The sequence below is a fragment of the Chelmon rostratus genome, chromosome 21, assembly GCF_017976325.1.
Source record: "Chelmon rostratus isolate fCheRos1 chromosome 21, fCheRos1.pri, whole genome shotgun sequence".
NCBI classification, from domain to species: Eukaryota; Metazoa; Chordata; class Actinopteri; order Chaetodontiformes; family Chaetodontidae; genus Chelmon; species Chelmon rostratus.
This window is the reverse complement of record NC_055678.1, coordinates 7677970-7695899: the sequence shown is the minus strand read 5'-3', so window position 1 is coordinate 7695899 and position 17930 is coordinate 7677970. Positions and strand designations below refer to the sequence as shown.

The 17930-nt window shown below is 45.3% G+C and overlaps 1 protein-coding gene across 4 annotated transcripts in view; it reads right to left on the bottom strand.

Annotated features, from left to right (window-relative positions):
- The window catches only part of ctbp2l (C-terminal binding protein 2, like), a 95378-nt gene that overhangs the window by 38326 nt on the left and 39122 nt on the right, over nt 1–17930 (bottom strand). For 2 of the 4 annotated variants that reach the window (XM_041962128.1, XM_041962129.1), the window contains exon 2: nt 16321–16527. In XM_041962128.1, coding sequence (XP_041818062.1) covers nt 16321–16378 — 58 coding nt within the window. In that variant the 5' untranslated portion in view covers nt 16379–16527. Of the gene's footprint in view, nt 1–2207; nt 2288–4722; nt 6557–16320; nt 16528–17930 lie in introns of those variants that run through there. The other 2 variants (XM_041962127.1, XM_041962130.1) reach the window with 2 other exon arrangements.

Here is a 17930-nt window from a genome sequence, read left to right as displayed (position 1 = left end):
TCACAATGCCCCAAAACCCCGAGTGAAGTCTTCAAATTCCTTCTCTTGTCCAAGCAACAGTCCAAAACCCAAAGACTTTTCATTTACTGTTATAAATGACAAAGAAAAGCAAATGTTTGACGTTTTTGCTTGATTGAAATGACTGAAACAATGTTTTTGATCTCTTTTGAAATGAAACACTGAAGTCAGAAGGGTCAGAATCACTGTGATGGCACTGAGTAATAAGAAGAAGTTTGAACACACTGAGGTAGGTTTTTAATTCCACCTGAATATTTTTTTTTTGCAAATAGATTCCTGCAGATGACTATACGTGGGCCGTCTTAGCTGGAAAACACAGCGGGACCACAGCATGGAGCCTTAACCTAGTCCAAGTCCAATAAATGGTGATAACAATAACACAGAAAATGAATATTTTACATGCTTTTCTAATGGCATGTCCGGGCATTCTCCAAAAAAAAGGCCCTACTGTATTTATTTAGCTGAATACCTCAATTTAAATTTAGCCATTCTGAGTTCCCTGATTTGGCTGTAAATCACCCACTGACATAGCATATCTTCATTTTCATAATTTCATTGGCTATACGAAGCGGCAGTCATCTGCACAATCGAATGCAATTGGCTCGACCTTTACACAAAAGAAGAGGGGCAGGCACTTGTGTTAAAGGCGAACTCTCATTGACTACTGTTGGCTGTGGAGAGGACATGACTTGTTGGTAAGTCCGTGTCAATAGAAAGGCTAGAGTGTAGAGGCCATTTTTAAAGCATCATATCAACTACACACACTTACTGGAATAATAAAGGAAAAGATGTGGAAGATTAGTACATCTGCTGGCTAATCTGAAACAATGCAACAACTTCCTGTGGATCATCATAGTGTTTGGGACTAAATATTGTACTGCACTGGATCTTCTGGAGACCATTTTTGAGTGTTATCGATCGGTGAATTACTATGAGACCTTATCATTGAGTTTGGAATCAGTTCTTGTTGGCATTGATTGTGTGATTGCATCTCAAAATGCTTTGCATCAATCGAATCACAAGAATCTCAGTTTTCCAACAATTTATCGCATGAGTACAAGCGGAACACAATATTGATGGAATAATCATTTTCATTCGCCGTATAAACAGTTTACCAGGAATGTTTTCCTTTTCAGAATAAGGGAAAAAACCGAACACTTTGTGCATGTAAATGTGGTCAGTGACAATCATATCATTGTCCTGATACGTTCTGCAGTTTACATGCACAGTAAAAAGTGCTGGTCAAAGGAAGAAAGAGACAGATAGAGGAAACTTCAGGCCCTGTCCCCACTTCCTGCTGTCACAGCCAGCCGCCCTCAGATGAAGACAAACACTTCCTGCTGCTACGATGTGTGGCAGGATGGTCGGGGGGCAGCATTGTGCATTGTGTGTCCAAGTTATGCATTTGAGGCAACATAAGCACAAAATCAAAGCGCCCTCATACAATGAAACAGCAGAGTGGCGGCACAGGAAGACAGGCATTACCTGGTCTCTAAAACACAAGCGTGTCCAGAGAGAAAGTTAAAGGCCACACTGACACGCATGGAATGCTTTCTTCCTGACGAGCCAGTGGAAAACAGGCAAGAGTGCACGCTGAAATCAATGTCAGACACCTGAACAAAGCAGTTTAGCCAAGGACAGCTGAGAGCACATTAGGCATGCATCCTCGTGGATGTCCTTCCAAAACCAGGCAGGGAAATTAAAATCCCATTCAGGCCCCCATGGGAGCCATGCACTGGAAGGTTACGTAACTGTCAGCCTCAACAGTGATGGCTTCCTGTCAAGAAGAAAAAGACCTGCCATGTTTTGACTGACCTCCCAGGAAGGAGCGCACACAACCTGGGCACAGTGGAACCAAGAGAACAGACTTATACAGGTGAACACGTCAACTGACATATCCCATTTGGCAACAAGGGCTGTTGCCAAGGTCTCTCTCCTTCCTGTAAGCTAGAAGCCCTGCCCTCCGACGCACCACCTCCTAATTCTCCAGCCCAGAAAAGTACATCTGAAGATGTTCTGCGGATTATCTCCACAAGGAAACCACGTGCTGGCATGTGTGGACAACATGCAAGTGTCCACCTCAGTTAATCTACTAAGCACGCACACAATGCAGGCTACCGGCCAATGACATCTCTAGCTAGCAGGTTGGCTATTCTGCTTCACGTGACACTGAAGTTAGGTTTACCCACCTGTGCCGCTCTGTGGGATGCCACTGACAGACAACTCCATGGCCAATACGAGTGCTGCAAGGCGCTCTCCCTACTTTGGGTGGAAGGGAACTGTTGCAACTAAGCTCGACTCAACCGTTTAATGCCATTATTAACACTACTTATGGCTTTAGCCAACCAAGACAGCGCCCAGCGGAGAGGAGTATACAGGCAGGGCCCTCCCACCTGCACCTTTTTCATAAATATTTTAAGGAGCTACTGATTTCACTGCTGCTCACATCTTTGCTTTCAAACTCTGCTCTGAGAATAAATAAGGATTCAACTATTCTGAGATGTGGATGCCTCAGCGGCTGTGTGTAAATTTACACTTTGATGTAAGATGATAAAGAGAAGACTGGTTTGTATTGGAAGAACAACCAATTTATTCAGTAGGTGCAAAAGGAATAATGTGTCAACTTTTCATCAATATGCATGTTTGAACATAAAACACCATGCATGTAATAAGAGAGGCTCTTCACTGGTGGAGCCTTCGCACAAAAAATGAGAAGCAATCTCTTGAGATGTACACTGTTCAGAGAAAGAGTGAGAGAGGGAAAGAGACTAAGAGAAATGTTTTTATTAAGTGCCCTGCAACGTCTTATTTTTTCACTCAATTTCCTCCTGCCCCAAACTGCAAATGGCTGCTCAAAAGGAGTAACAAGTGCACAAAATAAATGTGCAACGCTGCATGCAAGGCTCCACTTTTTCCCTTTCCTTAAATGTGAAGATTATCTATCTCTGATTACCACCCAAACCTGGGTTGCTTAGCAACACACAATTAAGAAGTATGCTTTCCGATCAGCGGCAAGGGCTGCCCATTATCAGATGAAGTTACTGAAGCAACAAATGTCAGCTACATGCAAATGAGTTTGTTGTGCTAAAAGTGCACTGGGGGTTGGGGTGGGGGTGGGGGGGGTTGCTGCCACTGTAACCTTGGAAAGCAGCGAAGACTTGCATGAAGCTTGGAGAGGGACTTCCCACCCCCACCTCCCCTTATTACACGAAGGGAAGACACTTCATAAAAGTCATTACTCTTTAACAAGTGCAGCAGCCCACAGACCCATTAGAGAGGCAGGCAAGATACAGGGTTACACGGCTAAAAGCAAGGTTAAAAGACTTAATTCTTCCCCGAGCTCATCAGCTCTCATCATCAGGGAAGTATATCAACTTGTTAAGGGGACAAATCAAGGCCTTACGTGTAAAAATAAGATGAGATGGCGCCTTGCTAGAGAATTAACTCTGACGGTAATCGAAGCATTAAAAGCTGTCACTAAAAGAAAAAAAAAAAAGCCAACACAATTATGTGCTCTGTAAAGCCGCTGAAGATGAACCATAATAAACATATTCACAAGAATATGACGGTTAAAAAAAAAACACCATCAGAGAAAACAAACAAAAAGGCAAGTTTGTTTTTGCCATATTGTATGCGGCAGCATGATTAGGAGGCCTTCAACAGAAAATATTTCTTTACCGTCAATCTATGAAAATGTAAATAGATTCTTAAGCATTGCCAATCAAGACATAAATGTTGGCAAGTTAGTGAAAACAGCACAGAGCAGAAGAAATGCAATTCTGAGGTGAGAGTGATTGAGTTAGAAGAAATAAATATCAGCAACACAACAACGAGAGTTTCAAACAGCGTGCCTGTAAAAAACTGTTACTTATTATAGTATACACAACTATACATCCAATTAGTGTAATTGGATTTGAGGTAGTTAAGCCCATGATTAGGAGAGAGTACAGTGTAAAATAGAATGACAGCAACTCTGCATCAAGGAAATAAACTTTTACACACTTACTTTCATTAAACAAGCTGGATGTTTATGTGCTTTTGATAATTATTAAATCTGCTTTGTAAGAAAACAGGTCCAGGAATATATTAAGAGAACATCCAGCAAACAGCATCCTCTAAAATGCTATTTTAAAAGTGTGTTTTTGCCAGATTGTTTTGTGAGTGCTCGCCACGAGTGAATAAATGGTGCACAAGGAACCTTGAAAAAGAAAAGAGGCGCTACAAAACAACCCCAGAAGCGCACCGTTGCTTCAAAAAATTATTTTGACCATTAAACTAAGTGAAAGAAAACGACAGCAAAATGTTGACCTCAATAACTGGAGTTCTGCTCATAAGAAATATTTCATCTTGGTGATGAGACAGGATCCCCTCCGGCAAATGACACAACTCTGTTGCAATACATGTATAAATAGTTGCATAATCCAAAAAAAAAAAAAAAGGACCTCTCAAAGCAAAGCCGCTTAACTTGTCAGATGCATCTTACATGCTACTCCTCCATTCAAAAAGACTGTCAGTCTGATTTTTTGTAGTATGCCAAAAATCTATAATATACATAATTAAATCTCACTATGCATCTAATCTATGACAAAACAAAATGAGAAAAAACTTAATACCTACAGAAAAAAATATAAAGCAGCAACAGCAACAAGGACAGAGGAGAAAGGGTTTGAAGAAATTAGTGAGAAAGGTGGGGTTTGACATTACTTGTGTCGGGTGTGGTGGCCATGGTTGAGACTATGACTGGTGGACCAGTACGACGTCCTACCATCTTGGTGTTGTTAAGGTTTTGAGCTTGAAGAGTGGAGGAAGAAGTTACAGGAACAATGGTACTCTCAGGAGCAGCACTGATCCCTTTCCGGAGAAGCTGGGGGCTGTGAAGGGGGCTTGGCGCTCCGACAGGCGATGCTGGGGGAAGGTTGGGGGCTCTCTTCATCAGCTCCATCGGGGAAAAGGAGCCAGAGAAGGTTTTGGGCGCCGCTCCAGGGGTGCCTGGAGCTGGTGGAGGCTGTTGTCCAAGAGCAGACATTGCAAGGCCTGTGTGAGCATTGTACATGGTGAGGGGTCTTGCCTGAGTCATACCACCACTATATCCTCCAGGGCTGACTGGAAAAGCTCCAGTAGCCAGGGTCCGTGCTCCCGGGTAGGTGGTGGTCTCCAGGAGGTGTTGGGAGGGTGCGCTGCTGGGTCTTCTACCAAGAAACTCGCCCATCCTGGGGGACACAGTTTGGATGGTGGTGGGAGGTTGCTGCATCAGGCTGGGGTCCATGGTCAAACCCTGGGGCTGCATGTAGAGGTCATTGCGGTGGCTGAAGCTGTTGGATCGGGTACGTGTGACCGGCATGCCTGCCTTGCAACCAAGCACCACGCGGGACAGAACACGAGCCTGGGCCAAGTTAGGGGCCACAGAGCGGACATCATGATCCTCCATCATTCCCAGTGTGCCGGTGGAATCAAAGCCATGTTGCAGCAGGAGAGTGATCGTACTCTCCGCCAAGCCTTCAGCTCGCAGGAAAGACAAAAAGGCAGGGTCCACCATCTTCTTGGGGTCTGCAGCGCTGGGATGGTGAGGAGGCAAGCCAGAGGTCATTCCAGCTGTGGCAGCCACCATGGCTGAGCTGGGGTCATAGTTTGGGTCATAAGGCAGCCTCTGGGAGGCTATAGCTCCATAAGCCCGGGGGAGAGCGCCGTCCATTCCCTGAGAAGCTGGGTCCACCACTGAACTGGTGGCAGCTGGCTGGCGGTGGTCCAGGGACAAGCTGTTGATATTGTTATAAGCTTGGCGCGCAGAGAGAGACGGCGGCTCAGCAGCGTAAAACGGAAGAGGGGGCTGAACCCCGTAGACTGCAGGAGAGGGAGAGCTGCCACCAATACGCTGGACGTCTGGGATCATCTTAGATCCCAGCGATTCCCTGTACAAACGGCTCAGCTCATGAACGGGAAGGGGAGGAGGTGGCGGTGGAGGCGGGGGAGGAGGTGGAGGAGGAGGAGGAGGAGGAGGCGCGGGGGTAGGTGTGGAAGCAGAGGCCAGCACGGAAGGTGTGGCCCTTGCCTGTCCTTGATCCCAGGTAGGCCTCACCCCCCCAACGCTGGGCCCATAATGCAAGGCTGATCTGGTGAGCAGGTGCTGGTTATCCCTATAAAACCCAGACTCTTCGAGTGGCTGACCAGATAAGGTAGCATCAGCCAGGTAGTAATCCTGAGGTGGTGCAGAGGCCCGGCCTGCCATCACTTGCCTGAGGTAGAGGCTGCCGCTCAGATCAGGCACAGAGTTCTTCCTTAGTAGCTGCTGCACATGCTGGTCCTGCTGGATCTGCCTGTACGGGGAGGACTGGAGCACTGGATCCTGCTTCGCACCAAGATTTAGGTGAAAGCACAGTCCACTGTCTCCTCCACCCAGTGCCAAAGAATTCCTACGCCCTGCAATGTTGCCACAGTAGTGACAGCGACTTGCAGCCCTGTCGTTCTGGCCTTCAGTCCATTCAGGACCACGCTGGCCCAGAGAGCCACCAAAATGCGACTGCTCGCTCGAGTTAGGCATCAGTGAAGACAATAAAGCGGACAGCTACAAAAGCAGAAAATAGAGCCGGGTATTGTGTTTCAACTCTCCGGTTGCACTCTCCCCCCAATCAAAAGGGAGGAGTGGAGAGGAGAGGAGAAAAGGTGAAGCATGAGGTACCCTTTTACCTGATCTGCATCTGTAGGGCCCCCCTCCCCTCACCCTTAAGTCTGTGCTATCATGTAGCTCCCTGCTGGCAGCCTATCTAAATAATTCAGCCCTGGAAACATTAGAAATCCATGAGGACAGAGGCGCAACATGACAAACACATAGACAGTAAACACACACACACATGCAGACAGAAAAAACACACCTTTAGGGCGAGGCTCTACTCCACTCTACAGCAGGGACCATGCTTGTGCTGGGCATGATGCTTACGTTCCACACTAAGACTCAGCGTAAAGAAATTGGGGTAAAAACACATGCTGGACAATGCTAACAGAATGGAGGAGGGGACGAGACGCACTAATCCATTGGGGTTGATGCACGCCATTGGCAGGGACTGTCGTCTCCTCCACAGCGTTTGCCACAAGGGGATTAGCGTCAAACTAAAACCTGCTTAAATCCAGTGGCCCCTGTGACATCACTTGAACCAGATAGTGTACGCAGCCAGCGTGCTGCGGAGGCCCCTGGATGTGTTCATGGAGTGTAAAGCTACAGTGTTTACGGTGCTTAGTGGTTATTTCTAACCCCTTCGATGGCCTGCAGCCGGCATCCCCCTGGGTGTGAATGGATCTTCCCAGAGGGACCGGGGAGGTTGGGGACTGACACGCTTGCTGTAGTGTGTCCCTGGAGAGAGGGGGAGGGGGGTGGTTGCACATGCCGGACACACAAGCACTATGGAGGGTCAGATTTAACCCGGTGGCTACTGGAAGGAGGTCAGGAGATGCATCACTCAAATCATGGAGAATGCACAGCCTCTACTGGACAACACTAGACTCACATACATGAACACGCACATACAAATACAAATACATGCAAGAATGCAAAAACAACAACAAGCAACCATGCAGCGCCTTCTCTAATCATATTTTATCTGCTATTTGAGATTTATCTGTTGATTACAAAGCATCATAAAATTTTAAGAAAAGCCCATCACAATTTCCCTGAGCCCGAGATCAGATTTTCAAATTGCTTTTGATATTTGATATTCAGTTTTGAGCCGAAAAAAGCAAGAAATCCCAACATTTTGGTCAACTGGAATTTTTGTTTAATTGAATTATTAACCACTGATCAGAACCGCTAATCTTCCTACAAGTCACTTATCAATTAATCAACATATCACTTCCAATCTGCGCGATTCAGGAGCTACAGAGGAAAAATATCAGGGAAAGTGTGTCACATTACTGTCATAATAAAGGCCACGCTGTGCTCGCCTCACTAAATTTCGATTCTCAAAATGAATCAGCATGCACCTTTACCAGTCGAGTCGTATTTCCCCTCACCGAGCTCGCACTTTGCTACCACATGTGCCAGATGTACAACAGAGCAGATGTGGCTTATCTCAGATGTTGGCATCAGAGAGATAACTGACTGTGTTTACTTGCCGTGACAAGAGCAATGTAAACAAAAAACAGCGGCGAGGGGGAGAAGAAAAGGGCGCTTTGATAAGTGTGTGATGGGAAAAAAGCTGATAAGGTGGGAGGGCTGCCTGCTTCACCTCTAAGACAGACAGCGTGGGATAGGACCAGGCGGGAGGGGAAGGGGATATGATTGGACTGCACTGGACTGTGACAACTAGATGGCTGCAAGCCTGTTTCTATTCTGTGCTTTATTTCTGTTTGAAATAGGGTGTTTAAAGGAAGAGTTTCTGCAGCAAGTCGCCAGGGACATCATCTGGATGCTCCTGAAGCTGAGACACAGAGACAGCGTGACTGAGAAGGGCTAAATTTATTACTGTTTAAGAGTGGCATGAGGCTGCTGCACTGGCTCCGCGCCTCTTTATGTTGTCCCACTACCTGTCAAGTCGCAGTGGGAAATGCTATAACAAGCTTGTTTTCATTTTGGAGCTTAAGTGATGCAATCGTGATATAATATCAAAAAAACAAAATCCGATTGTTTCATTATGGAAGATCCTAATTGGAGAACATTAAGTAGGTCAAAACAAAAATAAATCAGAACAGATTCATTTTCCCTGTGGCCCTTGGCAGTCCAGGATGATGCACATCTGAAGGTGGGTTTCTTTCATTAGAGGTAAAGTATACCTAGCAATTTCCTTGCAGTGATTTCTCAGCCCTGTCCTCCCAGGTCTGAGTCTCCCTGTGCTTTTTTGTCAGCTGTAAAACACACCATTAATCACTGTGTTGAATCTCTCCACCGCGATCGCCGACAATAACTTCTTTTAATAAGCCCCTTCCAGGGCTGTGTGTCACTCAGATCCCCGCTTCCTGACAAAATATTAATAACAATAATAAACACCTCACGTACGGTCAGGCTAGTGTTGCTAAAACCGAAACAAGGATGTGGCATATCATATCTCCTGCCATGCAAATTGCTGCATTTCCCACAATTCATAAGCCGGAGAAGCTGCGGTACCATATTCATCTTGTCTACATTCTCTGATATGCCTCTCATGAGAGCTGCTCCATAATTAAGTGAGCATGCTATATTACATTCATCAAGCAACAGGGACCCTGTAGTTGCTAGCATGAATAATACAATAGAAGAAAAGAAACCCCAAACTTGCACAGTGGATATTTAGTGAACAGCATCAGAATTGATGCCAACACTCGGCTTGCTAGCTTGCAGCCAATCGCACGGCTCTGTGAAAGACCTCTAGGTACAATGTGTTGAACAGACGTCCAGCAACAGTCATGCCTTTGGAGCAATCTGGCCATCTTTCTAGGGCACAGGACGCTAACGGCAGGACTTGGCAGGCAGCGCAGGCAGAGATAGCTGCCGAATGATTTAGATAGCTGCAACTCTACAACTGCTGATCCATTAAACTTTCATAGGGACTTCATAAATTAAAACCATGACTGGAAGAACTTGAAAATTCTACTCAATTACTGTGATTGTACAGTATATTAAAGTTTTAACGAGCCTCTGGGCCTTTGCTCACTCCAACACAAGTGCGGGGGGGGGGGGGGGGGGGGGGGGGGGGGGGGGGGGGGGGGTAGGAGGGGCGACGAGGAAAGAAAAACACATGGTACCAATTCTGGTCCGATGGCTTTCGGTGGGTTCACATCTGCTGTGTTATCGAGACGCTGTCCTCCGCCTCTTTACCGCCTCGCATCTCCACAGCGGATGAGACAGTGTGTCGCACATTTGCATCGGTGGGAGGAACGTGGGGCAGAGCGAGAACCGCTACTGCAAACCTTTCATCAGCAAGGCGAGACCTGTGGTAGACTTGTGCGAGGCAGCTGATTAGAGTTTTGTCTTGCGTTTTAGCGGGCTGGTTTGTTGCCTCCTTCGCCTCGTGCACAGCCCCGCGCTCCGCCTGCCTATCATTATCAGGCCAGTGGCCCATACTGCATCACAGATGGGGCAGACAGAAGGGAGAGACGACAGCCCGCTTGCTTTTTGGAGAGAAGAGGAGTGTGCAGCTGAGTGAGAGAAGAGGGAGGGAAGGAGAGCGAGAGGGGGAAGAAAGGATAGAACAGAAAATGTAATTTGCTTCCTCATCACTGATGAAAAAAAAAAGAAGATATGGAGTCTAGTTAAACGAAAGAACACTTTTACAATATGTCCTACTCAGCTGTGGTTATGAGCAGAGATGTGTGGGGAGGGGTAGATGTACGTACATTATGAACTCTAATTCAATTTAATTTTATGTACATCTCCTGTGGTGTTAATGCTTGGTCTGCAAAGGTTACTGTGTCCGCTCGCACCTTTTATTTTACAAAACCAGGAGGCCCTTGTATTGTCACTTTTTCGTCTATCAAAAGAACTTTGCTTCTTATTCATCAGTGTTTAATGTTGTCTTAAAGGGAAACGTCAGTATTTTTCAACCTGGACCCTTTTTTGCGATGTTTTGGTGTCTAAGTGACTGATGGGGACAGCCATTTTTGAAACTGGTCCAGTATCAAGCGAGTGCGCTGCAGCCAGCAGCTGCGAAACAGGCCGTGATGTAATCCATCTGGGCAATTGCGTCCAGTCAATGTACGTCCACTAAAAGTGCTCATTTCTGCCGCTGACAGGCTCAGGCTGTTATTGCAATTTTCTGACAACATTATGGAAAGAACCCCTAAAGAGAAATGAAATGTGTTCTTCAAGTCTCGCTCAAGGGCAAGTCCCGTTCTGAAGTCTCACGAGAGTGGAGAGAGGAAGGTGGAAACGTGTTTGAGACATTTTCAAAGTCATGGCTGAATATTTAGCTGATTTGGACGTACTTTGACAGCCCAGAAACGCTCCATACTGGACTAGTATTTAAAAAATTATTGTTCTCATTAGTCACCAAAAACAAGAAAATCAGGTCCAGGTTGAAAGAAGTTTGTTTCTGATGCTCCTACAGCAGTATCAAATAATACTAATAAAAATCTGAAATGCCGTTCAATGCCACACATGACAGTTTTTAATTCTCAGTGCTTACAGTCATTACTCAAAAAGACTCAACGTGCGCAGCCTTTATTTTCACGTGAGCACGGAGCATTAACCCACCACTCGCTTGTGTGCAAGCCACAAAAACAAACTCTACTCAAAGCGGAGACGGATGAGAAAGTGGTAGATGCAAAACAACAGACACCTGACTGCATATGAAACACACTTCATCAGAGAACAACCGAGTAAACAAAACACCACAAAGCAGGTCGCCGTCAGACACCACGCCCTGCGAAAGTCTTCCTGATCTGATCTCATTTGCTCTCAGCGAAATCTTGTAGGGCTAGCCGAACAGCTATCTGCATGTTTAGATGCACAGTCAGTAAATCGATATGAGATCGCACTGTTTATCCTCAATAGCTGCATGCAACCTTCAGTTTAAAGTTTAACAACATAAATTAGCACAGATATTGGGAGGCGAACATAATCACTAGAGGGAACTGAATGCTGAACTACTTTTATGTGTATGTTCAGCAGCTAATATGGATAAAATATATTCCTGATTATGCAGGTGTCATCATGTAAGACAACATGAATAAAATGTAGATATTGATTAAAACATTATCTGACTAGATTAGAGCGGCTCTAATCTAACCCAGAGGGGAAACAGCATTGCAGTCTACAAGCACAACAACAATCTTAGCAACAGAGAGAGAGAGAGAGAGAGATCAGGAAAAGAACCGTCCTCCCTCCCAGCCACTCGGCCCAGTTGCTGCAGAATGATAAACATTGGTTCAGCTCAAATTAAGCTGAGAACATGAAAGGACCTGAGGCTGGGAGGAACATGGGCCACGGCAGATCACTCCTCATCTCTTCAGATGACAGAAATGAATCTCTTCACCCCTGAGAGACAGACATAGAGAGAGAGAGAGATCCCTCTATTCCTCCTAACACTGAATTAAAGCTGATGCTTACCAGCAGCTGCTTTGATTGAGCTAACTAGCAGCTTTTGATGAAAACAGTTGCAACCAGCTCCCTGCCACCTTATTTGCAGACAGGCCAGATTATGCTAAATACATATCAAGGACTTTAATGGCTTAATCAGCTTTGTCATCTACACACCGGGTTTCCTTAGATACCGCATTTCTGATCCCACCGCCACGAACGCCAACGTATAACAGCCAGAATGCAGAACTCGGGCAATGGTATAACATTTAAAAGAAAAAAAAAATACAATTTACACCTTGCATGGTGTTGGAAACTGTCTTGGACGACGAGAGTTGTTTTTTAGTGTCGGGAAAACAATAGAAACAAAGGCGAAAGCTCTGTTGGACAGTGCAGAGAGAGTGTGGTCTCAGCAGACGTTTTTGAAAGAGAACGGTCCAGATTTTGCCTTGAAAGAGATTGAGGAGAGACAGCACGAATCACGGCTTCATCTGGTCTGTATTTGTTTGCCAACTGCGGGCCTGGTTGAAGTGTGAACCTGGATTAAGATGAGTTAGTCCTGACAGCAGCCAAATAAGCCCTGTGAGCATTTTACCTGTGTGTGAAACAAGAAGCAGAGCCTCGCTTCATGTGTGTTTTCTCCTTGCATGGAGACAATTGCCATGGCAGCCTTATCACGCTGCTACATGCAATCAGTGAGACAACTTTGCCTGGTCATTGGCTCATGAACAAATCACAAATCACAAGCTGTTTTTTTTTTCTTTACGCCCTCACAATGGCCGCCAGAGGACTGATTCACTGATCCTGTATGATGGCCATCTGGAGAGCTTGTGTGTGTGTGTGTGTGTGTGTGTGTTTGTGCGAGCGTGCACGTGTTGGTGTGTTTGCGCGATTCGGAACGGCGGCAGGTACGCTCACCGCGAGCTAGCTCTGCATGCATCACAGCAACACCTGTTACCGTCTCTCTGCGCGTCTCCTGTGGGCTTTGAGCTCCTGCCCAGCAGAGCAGGCTAACTGTTGTTCCCTCAGGAATGACTAACTACCTCAGCTGTCTGCTTCACACGCACGCAACAGCTGGATGTGGACTGCAACTCTAATCAGGAAGGATTTCCACCAATGAACGACCCACCTGCGATATGAAATACGACTGTGTTTATGACTCGCCTTTAGGGTTTATTCAGCATTATTATTCATCCGCTCACAGCGGATTCCTATTGCCTTGACATAATCTTAGTCATGTTATCATTATATAAGACTCTTCTGTGCAACTAACTAAGTAATGTGTGATCATAAAGTGCTAAAATGAATCATTTAAAAGGTAGAGTGCTGAATTTTCGGAAATGCTCTTATTTGCTTTCTTGCCAAGAGGTTGATGAGAAGATTGACACCACTCACATGTCTGTGCTGTAAGTGTAAATCTGGCTAAATTAGCTTAGCATGAAGACTGGGGCTGCATACTTTTTCTTTCTGCTTTTATACGTACTGCAGCTAGATGCAGTATGCATGCATGCATGGGACATACTACTTCAATCACATTGCGCCTTGAACTCTGACCCTCTTGCTCATACATGTGTCACAGTCCGAAGCAGGAAATTTGAACTGAAACTACAATGCAGAGGATTGTGGGTCAGAATAGCCAGAAAGGCACGCTGGTTTGCATGTTGCAAAATGTGACCAGAAGTAGCACATCCTGGTGTTTTTACCATACTGCAGTTTACATACCATGTATTGGAGCAAACTTGATGCTTTTCTAGCATTCTTAATAGTATGGTAGTGTAGGTGTTGGAATGATGAATGGTAACAGGGGGGAACAATTAGCCCGGCTCTGTCCAAAGGTAACAAAATCTGCCTACCAGCACCTCCAAAGCGCCGTAATTAACATGTTGTTTCTTTTTTATTTAATCCGTACAAAAGTGTAAAAACAACAATTCAGCATTTTACAGGGAGTTATGTAATGAACCATTTCTTGGCGGGACCTGTAACTTCCTGAAGTCTCTGCTGGTTGCCTGGCAACTGGTCCTGGCCCAAAAAAAAAAAAAAAAGGGGGGGGGGGGCTTTAGAGAGCTTTGGACAGAGCCGGGCTAACTGCTTCCAGTCTTTGTGCTAAGCTAAGCTAACCAGCTGCCGGTGGTAGCTACAGATTTGCTGTACAGGCATGAGAGTGGTATCAATCTTTTCATCTAGCTCTCAGCATACATGTGCCATATCCTGATACTGGAAACACTTCCCCTGCTTTTCTGGGACTTTCAGGGGGTCTAATAATCGGAGGAGGAGTTTAAGTTCAACATTACACACATATTCTTCTTGTTGGGCTTTCTGAAAGGTTGAATTTTGACTAAACCGGTTCTAATCTGACTGTTTCTAGGCAGAAAATGAATTATCCCATCTAAAATAAACAGGATTTAGTATTCTACACCAGGATTACATCCCTGGGAGTGCAGGCAAAGATCTGAAATAGCATTTATATCGTCATGTAGGGAGATGCAATTTTTAGAGGATATATAATTGAAAAGTTAAGTGAATAAAATGTGAGGAAATAAACAGACGCTTAGGAAAGAGTTTCTAAAACGTGTCTTGAGAATAATGTAGCGATACCTTCTCTTTATTGTTTCTTTTTTTTTCTTTGACCGACATTGACATTGTACTGTGCTACATCTCTTAATGCATGTAGTGTCTTGGAAATGCATTAAAATCTTTTCTATTTTCCTATAGCAGTCAGGTACCAAAAACTAGGATTCTTATGCCTAGCTATGGGCTTTTAGGCTACAGTGTCTGCAGCATATGTCCTTCATTTCAAGTGTGCAGCGCTGAGGTGCTTACATCATGCTGCAAAACAAATATGCTGGCACTGGGGGTAATGGTGCGTCTAGCTTCATTTTCCAGCACTGCAGTCATGTCTGCCTCTCCCTGCGCTGGCTCCAGGAGGGCCCGGCAGCTTAACAAGCCTCTCGGGGACCCAGACAGCAGAGAGGAGATGATTTTACCTCAGGACACAGTCTGACAGACAGACACACACACACACACACACAAACACATATATGCACACACGTGCTGGGCAAAGTCAAACAAGTGGGTTTAAAAATGCACATCCACAAGGCTTCAGACACAGTTTACACACCCACACAAAGGCTCATATTCCTTGTTGCCTGGGCCGACTTTGTAGCTATGCGCACGGCAGGGGGCTCCTGTTCTATGCTCGGGCCCTTCAATACAACACCACTGCTCTGTAATCCACAACCTAAAGCCTAATAATCACTGCAGTTCACGGTGTAAAATTGGCCGCTTCCAAACAGCCGTGACAGGATAGAAACCATCCAATCCCCTGCGGTAGTCTGACTTGAGTTCAGATGTTTAGAGATTCTCCATAAGCATAAGGCACATAACAGGCACTCCTACACAAACAAACAGCGGCTCACAGAGAGGCCAGAGTAAAGCGGTAATCTCATTTACATCCACCAGATGACCGTTCGCTGCTGAGGTCAACATTTATACACTGGTTACTGTAGTATCTGACGTGTGCTGTGTGCCAGGAGGAAATTATAGCAATCAATGGGAATTGATCACCAATAGGTCTTAGGGTTGTGCTGATAACAATAAGGATGGTTGGCCGGGGGGTGTGTAGCTCTGAGAGGAAATAAAAAAAAAAGGGAGGATTTCTTTTGCAAAATAATGCAACTATTTGCAGCAAGAATGTTTTTGGTGATTTGCAGGTCAAAAGATGTGCAGATATAGATAAGTTAAAACTGGGCTAAACTTATTTTTTAAAGTGATTTTCAGCATCCAGCCACAACATCATTTAATTACTATATTTCCACATGTGGTAAAGGTCTAAACTAAAATACAGTCACTGACAGGCTGTTGAAACAATAGTAAAATGTATTGTAGATGTATAAAGGTGTTCACATGAAGCTCAGATCACTGCTCAGATGATATTTTTATTATTTATTGAATTATTTCTCCATCTTTGGCAACAAAATAGATGCATTTGGACATTAAAGGAGGCAAAATTATCACCAACTACAATCACTGCTTCTATTCATAATAATAATCCTACAGTTTATCAGACAATTTACCAGAGGAGAGAGCACTTGATTTGATGCACTGGAGCTCGAAACAGAAAAGCATCAATATCAAACACTCAGAGCAAGTTTAATTAAGTGTGAAATCCAGAGTTGTGATTGTGAATATGATGTTATTAACTCTGTAGCCCTGCTTGGAGCTACAGTGTTTGTCGGGAAAACACGGAGAAAACAAGTGTGACTCTGCGGCAGAAGGAGAGATGACCAAAAGTTCGGGACGCGCGTGCATGCATGCAACTTTACCTTCGCAGATCCGGTCCAGCCGCTGCCTCTTCACTTTGTGTTTGTCAGTCAGGGACATGGCGTCAGACGCAGCACGGCACAGGACGGCTCAGCACGGCACGGCGCGGCAGGGTACCTCTCCTCCTCAGCCACAAATACTGACAAGGTTCAGACTCCTAGTGCACTGTCAGCACTATTCCCCGGGGCATACCGCCTCGGCACATACACCTGCAAGAAAGGCAAAAACCTGGTTAAACACAACGCCGACGCGCACGCACACACTGTATATACACACGTTATTGATGTACAAGCACAAAAAAACCCGGTGACACGGGAAGGCATTAAAGAATCCTTGACTACAAAGTCACTTCGCCTCTTGCTCACAAAGAGCCCGGGAAGCTGCAGGCGATAGATATACAGAAAATCAGTGCATCACACACACTCTCTCTCTCACACACACACACACACACACACTTACTCAGATACTGTTGGTGACAAAGTGCCCCATTTGCTCTAAAAAGTGACAAAGCTTCCATGCTCTAAAAGCTCCACTTTTCTCCCGTTTGAAGTGTGTTTTTCTTTCACTGACAAACACTCATCTGAGGCTCCATCTAACCTGTCACTCGTCACATTCCTTATTGATCGCGGTGACATTGGAGGTATGTCGACTCAAGACAAATAGCAATCCTCTTTTACCTCTTTTTTTTTTGTCGCCCTCACAGCTGATCAAAACAAAGCGAGCGCGGAAATACTTATTCATCTGACAAAAGTTGATCCGAGCAAATGTGAAAGACGCTGATAGAAGTTGGGAGGAGGTGATTCATCATCTGACAAAAAAATGAAGCTCCTGAGTCGATGTGCTGCACCTGAAGGTTGACAGACTGTCGTGTAATGACACATTCAGGCCAATAGAGGGTAGTTAAAATCTACTCAGAGGGGAGCACACTATCTCACTTGCGCCTCTACACTAATACAGTGCCAGTTCCTTACATCCCTATTTCTCCTCTGAGCTCTCTTCCAGCTTCAAAAATAAAACTTCAGAGCAAGAAATGCATTTCTGGCGATTTATTCTGACCAGGATTTGGGCTCGCAGGGCTCGCTATTTCAGATTATATCAGCTGATGTTACTTGACAAAGCCTTAAGTTCAGTTTCACTGACAGACATGCAGGCAAATATATGTACTAATGCATCTTTGTTGGAGAGAAAACAAGGAGTACGTCTTTTTTCCCTGGCAGCGCATAAAGCACACAGCCAGGATCAGCATCTTAGAGAACTGGAGTGAAATTATTGCAACACAACAGGGATTAAATGTTGCACTGAAAACTCAAATTCCCCATCGTGCTTGCCCAGGACCAGAGCCAGAGGCGCCTCTCCTCTCAGAAACTGCTGAGACCACGAAAACATCACTTTCTGCCAGAAAGCATCAGGGCGAAGTCATGACTTGAAGTCTTCATCAGTCCTTTGTAGTCAGAATTTAGGAGGAAGAAACGGGAAGAAAGAGGAGAAGGTAAAGAGTTCAGCAAAGAACTGCACCTTCTCTCATGTTCTGCAGGGAATCGGGCCGGTTTGGATGCGAGTCTGCCCTCTCCTCAGGCGTCGGTGTAATTTGTCAGAATTGGCTGGTCAGGTC